This window comes from Dendropsophus ebraccatus, chromosome 10 (genome assembly GCF_027789765.1).
Source record: "Dendropsophus ebraccatus isolate aDenEbr1 chromosome 10, aDenEbr1.pat, whole genome shotgun sequence".
In the NCBI taxonomy this organism is placed as follows: domain Eukaryota; kingdom Metazoa; phylum Chordata; class Amphibia; order Anura; family Hylidae; genus Dendropsophus; species Dendropsophus ebraccatus.
This window is the reverse complement of record NC_091463.1, coordinates 95,396,570-95,412,022: the sequence shown is the minus strand read 5'-3', so window position 1 is coordinate 95,412,022 and position 15,453 is coordinate 95,396,570. Positions and strand designations below refer to the sequence as shown.

Below are 15,453 nucleotides of genomic sequence, written 5' to 3'. Positions count from 1 at the left end.
TGCTGAAGGACACTGAAGGGTTAAGTGTGTCCATGGCTGCACACACATTTCTTGTTCTCCACCTGTTTAAGGAGGTGATCTGTCAGCCTCCTCCCCTACCTCTGGGCCTATCACAGCCTTAGCTGAAGTCTCCCCATCTGTCCTAACCAATGTCCTGTTGAGTTACTTCCGGCCTCTCTCCACTAATGGACGCCTCTCTTTGTACTATAAAAAGGTGGTTGGAGGTGGTCGGTGCTTAGGCCTAGTCAGTCTTTTGTTCCTGTGTGAGCTGCCCCAGCTGTATCCAGAGCCAGAGCGGCGCCTCCCAGGGTCCTGACCGCTTGCTATTGCCCTTGCCTGCGCTGCTGTACTGTCTGTTCTAGCACCTGTGTTCCTGATCGTACTCAGGACAGATTGCAAAGTCACCAGAGGTGCGATTACCATAAGAAGGAACAAGCATGTCCACGCTGAGGGGGTAAGTTCTCAAGCATTCAGTTAAAGTCCTGCAATCTGAAGTATTCCTAGTCCATTCAGAGGTTGAAGGCGATGTGCCCCTCCGCCCAGTCCTGTTGGTAAATGTTGAAGGTCGGCTCCTACCGGTATTTTTCCTGGTAGCACATATTCCTGGATGTGCCGCTCTGCATACTTAGCACAGCACACACGTATTCTTTGACATGGGTACTGTTTTTTTCTCTCAGGCCTTATTCACACGTCCCATAATTTACGGGATGTCTACTGGGCTATTCACACGATCAATAGATTACAAGGATGCAAACCAATCCTGAACATAAAAAGCACATGTCTTAGTGCGGACCCAGATTTTTTTGCGAATTCTCTCATAGAAATCAATGGGATCCGCTATTTTCTACGTATTATAACCTTTTGGCATCAGTATTTACGTAAAAAATATGGATGAGTCATTAGTCACACTGTTGAGTCATCAGATTAACGGAAATACACATGCACTACGGATGCCCAATCCGTTATTTTCAGCAGGTTGTATGGGTGAATAGCAGGAGGAATCTACTGACATGAAAAACATACTGAACGTGTGCATAAGGCCTCAGTCTTTAAAGTCATTACAACCAAGCCAAAGTTGTCAGGATCCTCTCTAGCAAAGTTCCAAAGAATTTGGACAGTGCCCCTCTAGGTAGTCCGCCTTGTCGACAACCAGGAGGCCAAAGTATTCCTAGCTACCACTTAGGGTCTGTAACAAGTGCCTCAGTGGTACCAAAAACCCCCCAGCAACCTTGCAAACCTTGGGTTACCATAGTAAGTTCAGGCTGTGTAGGACACTTTTTGATGATCTTCTCGAGTGTTTATAGTCTTACATGGTCTTGTTTTGTGTGCAGGTTTCCATTCTGTGCAGGTGATGGTTAGCTGTGAGCTGAATGATGACGGCAGCACCATGAGTTGCGAGCAGTACAGATATGATGGAGAAGAATACATGTTCTTGGATGTACAGACAGGATCATACATCCCTACGATGGCCGAGGCTCAGATCACTACACAGAACTGGAACAGGCAGTATCTAGGAAGGAAAGCGAGACAGACGGAATATCTGCGGAATGAATGTATCAAGAAGCTGAGAAGATACATTGAGCATGGGAGAGAAGAGCTGGAGAGGAGAGGTGATGTCACACTGGAGTTATCTCTACCATGTCTTCTTATATATGTCTATAGATATCTAGCCTTGTGGTTTCTGCAGAAATTAAAGGCACCAGGTTCTCATGAGTTCCTTAATCTCATCACAAAAACATCTTCATGCGTCCTCCCAGTAGCACGAGATGAGAACGTGGAAATCTACATTGGCAGGCCCAAAGTATGGAATCTTTAAGACTATAATCAATGGGGCGTTCTTCAATAATTAGGAAATGCCATAAAGCCTTAAATGGGCACTCTCATTTAAAAGAAAAAACTTTTGACATGTTGAGACATATTTTGAGTGGTTGGACTCTATACAATCGCTAGAAAGAGCTGAGAGAAGTGTGCGCTACCATGTGACCAAAATGGTCTCATAATGTAAGACTTTGAGCTTCAACCCCTCAAAAAATATGAAATTAAAAATATATACATATATAAATAAATATATATCATATATAACAGCCCTTGTCTAAACAGTACAGTACTCGGCCGGGATGTGTGAAGAAAATACTGAATATTAAAGAACTTCTCGCACTCACGTTTAGATATATAGTTGATATCTGACCGCCTTCTGCCTACACAGTATTGGTGACCACTCTGTGAGGTAGTAAGAGTCCTAGGCCTTTGCCTCAAGGTTCAGCTCCCACTGAAGAATATCCTTGATTGGATGAGCGTGTATCAGTAAGGTGCCTCGGCTCTTAGCAACTTTGCCTTACTGGGGATCAGTCCCTCTGCCTTTCCTCTGGGACTGACTGTCCTGACTGTAGAAATCCACCGTGTAGACAAGGGTGGTCCTATTGTCTGGTTACCCCAGTTCTAGTGTTCAGCACTGCATACTGGCTGGTTGTCTCAGCATACAGAAAGAAGTCTGGTCCCTGTCAAAGCACATTTCCAAGATACTTTTTTTCCACACCTATAGCACCCCAAAAGGCAAATTGGTGTTGTGCACAGTAAGGTGGATAGGTAAGTGAGTTGGGGAAGAGGGGACGTTAGGTTGGAGAGGAGTAGCTAGGTCCCCCCAGTAGGTAGTTATGTTGCTCCAGTGGTTTTCCCTATGTAAGGCCAGATCTATACCTATAGCTATTAGTGTTACAGTATCATCTGATGTTATGTGGTGGTAGCGGTATGATCTGCCATGGCGCACCACCCACCTGTTTTTTTTTTGCCAAATATGAATCTTAGTACAGGAGTTAATCAAAACTTTTCAAAAATGAAGGCAAACTTTATATTTTTGTCCCAGTTCTACCACAGGTGAAGGTCGCAGGACACATATCCGATGAAATCACAACACTTCACTGCCTGGTGTATGGATTCCATCCCCGAGCTGTGGATGTGAAGTGGGTGAAGAACGGGATAGATGACGTCCCCACAGATGAGTCCACACCTGTCCTCCCCAATCCTGACGGCACCTATCAGATCAGGGTCACTGCGGAAGTGATCACCAAAGATGGCGACAGCTACTCCTGTTATGTGGATCACAGCAGCCTGGAGGAGCCGCTCCTTGTCAGATGGGGTGAGTTGTATCCATACTGGGGGAGCCGCTCCTTGTCAGATGGGGTGAGCTGTATCCATACTGGGGGAGCTGCTCCTTATCAAATGGGGTGAGTTGTATCCATACTGGGGGAGCCGCTCCTTGTCAGATGGGGCGAGTTGTATCCATACTGGGTGAGCCGCTCCTTATCAAATGGGGTGAGTTGTATCCATACTGGGGGAGCCGCTCCTTGTCAGATGGGGTGAGTTGTATCCATACTGGGGGAGCCGCACCTTGTCAGATGGGGTGAGTAGTATCCATACTGGGGGAGCCGCTCCTTGTCAGATGGGGTGAGTAGTATCCATACTGGGGGAGCCGCTCCTTGTCAGATGGGGTGAGTAGTATCCATACTGGGGGAGCCGCTCCTTGTCAGATGGGGTGAGTAGTATCCATACTGGGGGAGCCGCTCCTTGTCAGATGGGGTGAGTTGTATCCATACTGGGGGAGCCGCTCCTTGTCAGATGGGGTGAGTTGTATCCATACTGGGGGGGGCGCTCCTTGTCAGATGGGGTGAGCTGTATCCATACTGGGGGAGCCGCTTCTTGTCAGATGGGGTGAGTTGTATCCATACTGGAGGAGCCGCTCCTTGTCAGATGGGGTGAGTTGTATCCATAGTGGAGGAGCCGCTCCTTGTCAGATGGGGTGAGTTGTATCCATACTGGAGGAGCCGCTCCTTGTCAGATGGGGTGAGTTGTATCCATACTGGGGGAGCCGCTTCTTGTCAGATGGGGTGAGTTGTATCCATACTGGGGGAGGAGCCGCTCCTTGTCAGATGGGGTGAGTTGTATCTATACTGGGGGAGCCGCTCCTTGTCAGATGGGGTGAGTTGTATCCATACTGGGGGAGCCGCTCCTTGTCAGATGGGGTGAGTTGTATCCATACTGAAGGAGCCGCTCCTTGTGAGATTGGGTGAGTTGTATCCATACTGGAGGAGCCGCTTCTTGTCAGATGGGGTGAGTTGTATCCATACTGAAGGAGCCGCTCCTTGTGAGATTGGGTGAGTTGTATCCATACTGGGGGAGCTGCTCCTTGTCAGATGGGGTGAGTTGTATCCATACTGGGGGAGCCGCTCCTTGTCAGATGGGGTGAGTTTTATCCATATTGGGGGAGCCGCTCCTTGTCAGATGGGGTGAGTTGTATCCATACTGGGGGAGCCGCTCCTTGGCAGATGGGGTGAGTTGTATCCATACTGGAGGAGCCGCTCCTTGTCAGATGGGGTGAGTTGTATCCATACTGAAGTAGCCGCTCCTTGTCAGATGGGGTGAGTTGTATCCATATTGGGGGAGCCGCTCCTTGTCAGATGGGGTGAGTTGTATCCATACTGGAGGAGCCGCTCCTTGTCAGATGGGGTGAGTTGTATCCATACTGGAGGAGCCGCTCCTTGGCAGATGGGGTGAGTTGTATCCATACTGAAGGAGCCGCTCCTTGTCAGATGGGGTGAGTTGTATCCATACTGGGGGAGCCGCTCCTTGTCAGATGGGGTGAGTTGTATCCATACTGGGGGAGCCGCTCCCTGTCAGATGGGGTGAGTTGTATCCATACTGGAGGAGCCGCTCCTTGTCAGATAGGGTGAGTTGTATCCATACTGGGAGAGCCGCTCCTTGTCAGATGGGGTGAGTTGTATTCATACTGGGGGAGCCGCTCCTTGTCAGATGGGGTGAGTTGTATCCATACTGGGGGAGCCGCTCCTTGTCAGATGGGGTGAGTTGTATTCATACTGGGGGAGCCGCTCCTTGTCAGATGGGGTGAGTTTGGATGGTCTTTATAGTCATAAAAGATCCTTTAAGTGTCTTGCTACTAAATAACAGCTATGCTTTCTATACCACATTGATGTCTGCCCATGATTCGCATGCCAATGGAGCCGGGGGGGGGGGGGGGGGGGGGGGGGGGTTGTAGCAGAAGATGCTAAAAGGTAAGACAGACCTGCCGTCTGAGGTGAGATAGTCATCTCGCCTCATGCAGAAACAACCCTGGTGGATAAGAGGAGAGGAACCTCAGAGTGCAGTTATTTCTGAGGACACAGCAGGATCAGAGGACTAGTGGATATTGTTTTCCCCATCAGCAGATGTTTGGTCGGCAGTCTGAGCTGTATATAGTATCATTCATCTTATGATTTCCTGTTTTTTTCTTTTAGAACCTAAAACAGACTCGTCCGTGGCCCTGATCCTGGGGGGGCTTATCCTCATTCCTATTTCTATAATTGTAACAGTTGGAGTTTACCGATTTAAAAGTAAGTGGTGGTGATGGGGGTTGGGTCTTGGCGGGACTGACCTGTCACGTTTTTTTTTTTTTTTTTCATTTGTGTACTAACTGTAATAACTGCACCTATTGTCTAGGATATAAACATAAATGTAGTATTTCTTTGCAGCTTTAGATAAACCGCGTCCTGTCGACAGTCGACTCACAACAACCTGATTTACTGAGTTAGATCACAGACAGTGTTTGGGAAGGCAGAAAGGAAGAGAACAGGCGCATCTATATCTGCAGTGTCTTCATGGTACATTTCAGAGTCACCATCAGCTGCCACCACTTGGGACCACATCAACAGCAAAGTGTATCTAAGTGAACTATTTTTATGTCTACCCCTCAGGGGCAGCAGCATGGAGGACATTATAGAGCAGTATTAAGCAGTGTAAGCTCATGGTAACGCCCCATGGCCAAAAATCTAGTACCTATCCGTAGCTTGTAGTATTGAAATTACAACAGGAGGAGTGAGAAGTCATGGAGTTATGGAAATCTTTGGAGATTTTTTTTAGTATTAAGCATGAGCATGACGCGTATGCTGGTAATATGCTTGTCTGAGGAATGCTCTGACACCCTGAATGCACTTAGGCACCTAAACCATCGAGATCCACTTTCCAGCTGTCGACCAATGACGTCCCAGATGTGCTCGGCCCAGGAGTAATGGCAGACGGATTTCTACAGATTATCTTTTTCACTGCCGGTTACAGGAGATCGGCTGGGGCTTACTAGACGGAACATAGCCCCAATAATACCAGACATTACTGTATTTAGACTGACCCCTCTCCTGCTATGTCAGGCGTAAAAACCTAAAAATAAAACTTTTTAAAAAATCCACATTATTTGCACATTATTGACACCTGTCATCAGAGACATCCACAATAAAGAATCAGAGTTATTAAGATTTTATACATTTCTGACTGATCTCTGACAGATATTTCATGTGTGGTCACCTGGGTTATCCGGGGTTAGAAAGAGCACAGGTACATTTTTGCAAAAACAGCGCCACTCCTGTCCTCAGGTTGTGTGCGGTATTACAATTAAAGGGGGAGTCCAGAAAAAAAGACTTTATTTTAAATCAACTGGTGTACTGCCACAGATTTGTAATTTAATTCTATTTAAAAATCTCCACTCTTCCAGTACTTATCAGCTGCTGTATGTCCTGCAGGAAGTGGTGTATTTTTTCCAGTCTGAAACTGTGTTTTCTGCTGCCACCTCTGTCCATGTCAGGAACTGTCCAAAGCAGCAGCCAATCCCCATAGAAAACCTCTCCTGCTCTGGACAGTTCCTGACATGGACAGAGGTGGCAGCAGAGAGCACTGTGTCAGACTGGAAAGAATAAACTTCCTGCAGGACATACAGCAGCTGATAAGTACTAGAAGACTTGAGAATTAAAACACTTGCATGACTATATGTCTTTGATGCCTCAATACCCAGGTTGTTTTGGAGGGCAGAGATTGCAGAAGTGTTTTCTGCATGCCCTCCCCTCCCCTCCGCCTTCCATAGCCAGGACACCAGAGGCCTCCATTGGCTACCATTGGGAATCTGGGATTACATTGCAGAGCCCTGATTGTGAACAGAGGGAGAATTCTCCCTCTGTAGCGCTTTAGATGCTGTGGTTGTGCTGACTACAGTATCTGTGGGGTTAATTGTCAGCACCGGAGTGCAGTGGCAGGTTGCTGCAAGTTGCGATGGGTCCCCGGCTATCACTGACAGCTGTGACCCACCTTGGATTACACAGGCACAGCTTCCGTGCCTGTGTCATCCAGGAAAGGATTTGAAATGATTTTTTTTGCTGGAGTGCCCCTTTAAGCTTCATTGATTACAGTGGAACAGAGTTGGAAAAACCCACACCTAAACTGAGGACAGGAGGGGTGCTGTTTCTGGAAGAAAGTGGTCATGTTTTTCTAAGTCTTTCAGGTAAAGTTAGTTCTTGAGTTGTAATAGCTCCCCTGTGCACCTGCTCCTATATTACCTGTTTGGTAGATATGATAAAACTGACTAGAATTTAAAGCAGGGGTCTCAAACTCAATTTACCCGGGGGCCGCTGGAGGTAGAGTCTGGGTGACGCTGGGCATCAGGGTTTCAACAAGAAAAGCTCTTACAAAAACATTCCAATGTCATCAAACGGTTTCTCTCCCCCCTGTTTCTCTCCCCCCTGCTTTTCTCCGCTGTTTCTCTCCCCCATCCCCATGTTTCCCCCCCCCCCCCGCTTCTCTCCCCTGATTCTCCCCCATCCACAGGTTTCTCTCCCCCATCCCCAGGTTTCTCTCCCCCCCCCTGCTTCTCTCCCCTGTTTCTCCCCCATCCCCATGCTTCTCTCCCCCAATGCTTCTCTCCCAGTCTCTCCCCTCCCCCTGTTTCTCCCCCATGCTTCTCTCCCCTGATTCTCCCCCATCCCCAGGTTTCTCTCCCCCATCCCCAGGTTTCTCTCCCTCCTGCTTCTCTCCCCCATCCCCAGGTTTCTCCCTCCCCCCCCCGCTTCTCTCCCCTGTTTCTCCCCCATCCCCATGCTTCTCTCCCCCAATGCTTCTCTCCCAGTCTCTCCCCTCCCCCTGTTTCTCCCCCATGCTTCTCTCCCCTGCTTCTCCCCCATCCCCAGGTTTCTCTCCCCCATCCCCAGGTTTCTCCCCCCCCCCCCTGCTTCTCTCCCCTGTTTCTCCCCCATCCCCATGTTTCTCTCCCCCATGCTTCTCTCCCCGTCTCTCCCCTCCCCCTGTTTCTCCCCCATCCCCATGTTTCTCTCCCCCCCCCCTGCTTCTCCCCCATCCCCATGCTTCTCTCCCCCAATGCTTCTCTCCCCCAATGCTTCTCTCCCAGTCTCTCCCCTCCCACTGTTTCTCCCCCATGCTTCTCTCCCCTGATTCTCCCCCATCCCCAGGTTTCTCTCCCCCATCCCCAGGTTTCTCTCCCCCCTGCTTCTCTCCCCCATCCCCATGTTTCTCCCCCCCCCCGCTTCTCTCCCCTGTTTCTCCCCCATCCCCATGCTTCTCTCCCTCAATGCTTCTCTCCCAGTCTCTCCCCTCCCCCTGTTTCTCCCCCATGCTTCTCTCCCCTGCTTCTCCCCCATCCCCAGGTTTCTCTCCCCCATCCCCAGGTTTCTCCCCCCCCCTGCTTCTCTCCCCTGTTTCTCCCCCATCCCCATGTTTCTCTCCCCCATGTTTCTCTCCCCGTCTCTCCCCTCCCCCTGTTTCTCCCCCATCCCCATGTTTCTCTCCCCAATCCCCATGTTTCTCTCCCCCATGCTTCTCTCCCCTGATTCTCCCCCATACTCAGGTTTCTCTCCCCCCTGCTTCTCTCCCCCATCCCCATGTTTCTCTTTCCCATCCCCAGGTTTCTCTCCCCCCCCCCCCCCTTTTTTTCCCCCCCATGCTTCTCTCCCCCATTCCCATGCTTCTCTCCCCCATCCCCATGCTTCTCTCCCCCATGCTTTTCTCCCATTTCTCTCCCCCATCCCCATGTTTCTCTCCCCCCCATCCTCCTCCGAGATAGTCGCGGATGCTGTCCGCCTCACCTACTGGCCGCCCGCGCTACCGGTCTCCGCTGATTGGATAGGAGGAGCACGTCCGGGCGCTACAGGCGGCCAGTAGGTGAGGCGGACAGCAGGTGTGGGCAGCAGTGGGGCGATCTGCGAGCCAGATGCGGCCATCAAAAGAGCCGCATCTGGCTCGCAAGAGCGGGGCAGACGACATCCGGACTCCGCCCAAACCGTCCACATTATAATCCTCCACTGTCAGTGACACAGGGCCGCACTTATAGTAAAGTTACCATTTAGGTGGGGGCCGCAAACTAGTGTCCCGAGGGCGGCAGTTGGCCCGCGGGCCGCAAGTTTGAGACCCCTGATTTAAAGGGATTATTTAAGAGCATGAAAGCTTCCAGAAATAGCGCCACCCTTGTCTTCAGTTTAGCTGTGGTATTACAGCTCAGCTCCATTAAAGTAAATGGAACCGAGTTGTAACACCACATACAACCCCGATCTCTGACCCCATTATTCTGTAGCCACTGCCAGGACTATTTAGCTGCAGCTTACCCCTCCACTTTACATAGAGAACACATGAATGTTCAACCCCCCCAAACCCTGATGCGTATGAGGAGGTCAGAAGAGAAAACCGCCAGCTGAATAAAGGTTTGGCCAAAAGTTTTTGAAAAAATCAATAAAAGTTATTCAATCCATTGTATGTATGTACCGCATAATGATACCACAAGCAAGGAGTAGGATAGATAGCGCCCCATTACCAGTTATCTGGTTACTTGATTATCACCGTTTCACTTCCATCTTTACAAAAATATCTGTATAAATATGGGCAAAATGTTCTTAACCCTTTGATGCTTTGCACTATACATGCACAATGCACTGTTGGCACGGTGTTATAAACCGAACTCCTGCATTGAGCTTGCACCATAGTAGGTAAGTACTGGCTGCTATCAGCAACTGCCACTCATCACTATTGACCGACATCAGTGATCGAGCCAACGTCAATCATTAAACGACTTAAAGGGAAACTATCAGCAGGTTAGATGCATCTAATATGTCCTTATAGTGCACGGAGCGCTGAGGATGAAGGCAAATTTAAGGCAGTCTGTAGATAAATCCCTATGCTAATGAGGTGGTTTGGTGTATTTAGGGTGCCCTGATTCGCACCGGCCTGTCCCCCCTTCCCCCGGCTGATCTCCCATTCTTTGATCTCTTCAGTATTAAACAGAACTTCACAGTTGTGAGTACAGGTTATTCTCATATATTGAAGCCACGCAACCCAGCCAAAGTTGTAAGAGCCTTAAAGGGGAACTCCGGGTAGAGGTAAAAAAAATTAAACTTCTGCAGAAGCATATAACAATACTTACCAATCTATCCCAGTTTTGAAACGATCAAAAATCCATTTGTTGTGGGGGTTTTGTTTTGTGTTTCTGTACTTCCTGGTTGAGCAGATATACTCAGTACTACAGGTTGCAGAATGCAATGCTTTCTCTCAGCTGTTCCATCACAGTCCCCACCCTGCCTATTCCCCACCCAAAGCTGCTGCAGAACATCTAGGCTGTGTTCACACATTGCAGTTTCATTGTGTTACTGAATTATTTGCAGCACTTTATCATTTCATTGCAGTCCCACCCGCACAGCACACTGTATTCTCTACCTGTAACACCACACAGCACACTGTATTCTCTACCTGTAACATCGCACAGCACACTGTATTCTCTACCTGTAACACCACACAGTACTGTATTCTCTACCTGTAACACCACACAGCATGCTGTATTCTCTACCTGTAACACCACACAGCGCTGTATTCTCTACCTGTAACACCACTCAGCACACTGTATTCTCTACCTGTAACAGTACACTGTATTCTCTACCTGTAACACCACACAGCACTGTATTCTCTACCTGTAACACCACACAGCACTGTATTCTCTACCTGTAACACCACACAGCATTGTATTCTCTACCTGTAACACCACACAGCACGCTGTATTCTCTACCTGTAACACCACACAGCACACTGTATTCTCTACCTGTAACACCACACAGCACACTGTATTCTCTACCAGTAACACCACACAGCACGATGTATTCTCTACCTGTAACACCACACAGCACCCAGTATTCTCTACCTGTAACACCGCACAGCACGCTGTATTCTCTACCTGTAACACCACACAGTACACTGTATTCTCTACCTGTAACACCACACAGCACGCTGTATTCTCTACCTGTAACACCACACAGCACACTGTATTATCTACCTGTAACACCACACAGCACGCTGTATTCTCTACCTGTAACACCACACAGCACTGTATCCTCTACCTGTAACACCACACAGCACACTGTATTCTCTACCTGTAACACCACACAGCACTGTATTCTCTACCTGTAAAACCACACAGCACACTGTATTCTCTACCTGTAACAGTACACTGTATTCTCTACCTGTAACACCACACAGCACGCTGTATTCTCTACCTGTAACACCATACAGCACTGTATTCTCTACCTGTAACACCACACAGCATTGTATTCTCTAGCTGTAACAGTACACTGTATTCTCTACCTGTAACACCACACAGCATTGTATTCTCTACCTGTAACACCACACAGCACACTGTATTCTCTACCTGTAACACCACACAGCACCCAGTATTCTCTATCTGTAACACCACACAGCACGCTGTATTCTCTACCTGTAACACCACACAGCGCACTGTATTCTCTACCTGTAACACCACACAGCACACTGTATTCTCTACCTGTAACACCACACAGCATTGTATTCTCTACCTGTAACAGTACACTGTATTCTCTACCTGTAACACCACACAGCACGCTGTATTCTCTACCTGTAACACCACACAGCACTGTATTCTCTACCTGTAACACCACACAGCATTGTATTCTCTACCTGTAACACCACACAGCACACTGTATTCTCTACCTGTAACACCACACAGCATTGTATTCTCTACCTGTAACACCACACAGCACGCTGTATTCTCTACCTGTAACACCACACAGCACTGTATTCTCTACCTGTAACACCATACAGCACACTGTATTCTCTACCTGTAACACCACACAGCATTGTATTCTCTACCTGTAACACCACACAGCACACTGTATTCTCTACCTGTAACACCACACAGCACACTGTATTCTCTACCTGTAACACCACACAGCATGCTGTATTCTCTACCTGTAACACCACACAGCACGCTGTATTCTCTACCTGTAACACCACACAGCACGCTGTATTCTCTACCTGTAACACCACACAGCACGCTGTATTCTCTACCTGTAACACCACACAGCACGCTGTATTCTCTACCTGTAACACCACACTGTATTCTCTACCTGTAACACCACACATCACTGTATCCCCTACCTGTAACACCACACAGCACACTGTATTCTCTACCTGTAACACCACACAGCACACTGTATTCTCTACCTGTAACACCACACAGCACGCTGTATTCTTTACCTGTAACACCACACAGCACGCTGTATTCTCTACCTGTAACACCACACAGGACACTGTATTCTCTACCTGTAACACCACACAGCACACTGTATCATCTACCTGTAACACCACACAGTGCTATATTCTCTACCTGTAATACCACACAGCACGCTGTATTCTCTACCTGTAACACCACACAGCACGCTGTATTCTCTATCTGTAACACCACACAGCACACTGTATTCTCTACCTGTAACCCCACACAGCACTGTATTCTCTACCTGTAACCCCACACAGCACTGTATTCTCTACCTGTAACACCACACAGCACACTGTATTCTCTACCTGTAACACCACACAGCACACTGTATTCTCTACCTGTAACACCACACAGCACAATGTATTCTCTACCTGTAACACCATACAGCACACTGTATTCTCTACCTGTAACACCACACAGCACGCTGTATTCTCTACCTGTAACACCACATAGCACGCTGTATTCTCTACCTATAACAGCACACAGCGCTGTATTCTCTACCTGTAACACCACACAGCACACTGTATTCTCTACCTGTAACACCACACAGCACGCTGTATTCTCTACCTGTAACACCACGCAGCACACTGTATTCTCTACCTGTAACACCACACAGCACTGTATTCTCTACCTGTAACACCACACAGCGCACTGTATTCTCTACCTGTAACACGACACAGTACGCTGTATTCTCTACCTGTAACACCACACAGCACTGTATTCTCTACCTGTAACACCACACAGAACTGTATTCTCTACCTGTAACACCACACAGCACACTGTATTCTCTACCTGTAACACCACACAGGACGCTGTATTCTCTACCTGTAACACCACACATAACTGTATTCTCTACCTGTAACACCACACAGCACACTGTATTCTCTACCTGTAACACCACACAGCACAATGTATTCTCTACCTGTAACACCATACAGCACACTGTATTCTCTACCTGTAACACCACACAGCATTGTATTCTCTACCTGTAACACCACACAGCACACTGTATTCTCTACCTGTAACACCACACAGCACACTGTATTCTCTACCTGTAACACCACACAGCACACTGTATTCTCTACCTGTAACACCACACAGCACGCTGTATTCTCTACCTGTAACACCACATAGCACGCTGTATTCTCTACCTGTAACAGCACACAGCGCTGTATTCTCTACCTGTAACACCACACAGCACACTGTATTCTCTACCTGTAACACCACACAGCACGCTGTATTCTCTACCTGTAACAGCACACAGCGCTGTATTCTCTACCTGTAACACCACACAGCACACTGTATTCTCTACCTGTAACACCACACAGCACGCTGTATTCTCTACCTGTAACACCACGCAGCACACTGTATTCTCTACCTGTAACACCACACAGCACTGTATTCTCTACCTGTAACACCACACAGCGCACTGTATTCTCTACCTGTAACACGACACAGTACGCTGTATTCTCTACCTGTAACACCACACAGCACTGTATTCTCTACCTGTAACACCACACAGAACTGTATTCTCTACCTGTAACACCACACAGCACACTGTATTCTCTACCTGTAACACCACACAGGACGCTGTATTCTCTACCTGTAACACCACACAGCATGCTGTATTCTCTACCTGTAATACCACACAGCACGCTGTATTCTCTACCTGTAACACCACACAGCGCACTGTATTCTCTACCTGTAATATCACACAGCACGCTGTATTCTCTACCTGTAACACCACACAGCACGCTGTATTCTCTACCTGTAACACCACACAGCACTGTATTCTCTACCTGTAACACCACACAGCACACTGTATTCTCTACATGTAACACCACACAGCACGCTGTATTCTCTACCTGTAACACCACACACCACACTGTATTCTCTACCTGTAACACCACACAGCACGCTGTATTCTCTACCTGTAACACCACACAGCACGCTGTATTCTCTACCTGTAACACCACACAGCACACTGTATTCTCTACCTGTAACACCACACAGCACGCTGTATTCTCTACCTGTAACACCACACTGTATTCTCTACCTGTAACACCACACAGCACGCTGTATTCTCTACCTGTAACGCTGATAGTGGAATAAAGTGAAGAACTTTTTAAATAAAATTTTTCTTTTCTTTTCCTTTCCACGCACATATTAGGATCAAGCATCTTTTATCTTTGAGGGTATATTCACACGAACGGACTCGCAGCGAGATTCTCGCTGCGAGTCCGGCAGGTCCCACACACTACATACTCGCTGTGGTCTTAACGACCGCAGCGAGTATGTAATTCTGCCGCCCTTAACCCCTTCTGCTCCTGCCCTGCTCCCCCGCTGCACAGGTCCGGCGTCCTGCTCTCGCGCCCGGCCAATCAGTGTGTTGCCCAGCCGCAGCCGCTGATTGGCCGGACGTGAGAGCAGGACGCCGGACCCCGTGCAGCGAGGAGAGGTAATGTATGCTTACAGCGGGGGAGCCGGGAGGGAGCAGAAGGGGTTAAGGGCGGCAGAATTACATACTCGCTGCGGTCGTTCAGACCGCAGCAAGTATGCAGTGTGTGGGAACTGCCAAGGCCTGCTGGACTCGCAGCGAGAATCCCGCTGCGAGCCCGTTCGTGTGAATATACCCTGAAGTTGATTCCCACAAAAAGGACTTTATCCGATACTATCTTACATGGGATATACTGTTTATGCCTGTTTTTGTGCAGGTGGGATTGGCAGTGTCGGCTCTTATCCTCTCTGCTGTTTAGCATTATCTATTTGTGTTATTGCATCATTTTTGTGCAGATGCTGCAGTACTGCAATGACACTCCAACATGTGTGAACACAACCCTAATTTCTCTGTAGACTTTTGCACAATCAGAGAAATCAGTGCAGCACCTGCTTCTGGCCGGACAGAGATGGTGAATCTCTCAGGGGATTGGGGGATCCAGCCCCGCCTCCTGTGACATCACGCCCTGCCCCCTCTCTGCATCATCAGCCTGTACTCAGCAAATACACACAATGTCAGACAGAGGCATGGAAGATTTGTCTCCTAGAGGGGGATAGCAGAAGGA

The 15,453-nt window shown here is 48.4% G+C and overlaps 2 protein-coding genes across 5 annotated transcripts in view; one reads left to right on the top strand and one right to left on the bottom strand.

Moving 5' to 3' along the window:
• LOC138802336 (class I histocompatibility antigen, F10 alpha chain-like) overlaps positions 1-6,225 on the top strand; it is a 124,082-nt gene extending 117,857 nt beyond the window's left edge. For 2 of the 4 annotated variants that reach the window (XM_069985528.1, XM_069985527.1), the window contains exons 3-6: positions 1,332-1,610; positions 2,864-3,136; positions 5,289-5,384; positions 5,523-6,225. In XM_069985528.1, the coding sequence (XP_069841629.1) occupies positions 1,332-1,610; positions 2,864-3,136; positions 5,289-5,384; positions 5,523-5,569 (695 nt within the window). In that variant the 3' untranslated portion in view covers positions 5,570-6,225. Of the gene's footprint in view, positions 1-1,331; positions 1,611-2,863; positions 3,137-5,288; positions 5,385-5,509 lie in introns of all 4 variants that reach the window. The other 2 variants (XM_069985530.1, XM_069985529.1) reach the window with 2 other exon arrangements.
• Positions 1-15,453, bottom strand: part of LOC138802333 (major histocompatibility complex class I-related gene protein-like) — a 77,576-nt gene that overhangs the window by 24,185 nt on the left and 37,938 nt on the right. The gene's annotated exons all lie outside the window — the stretch shown is intronic.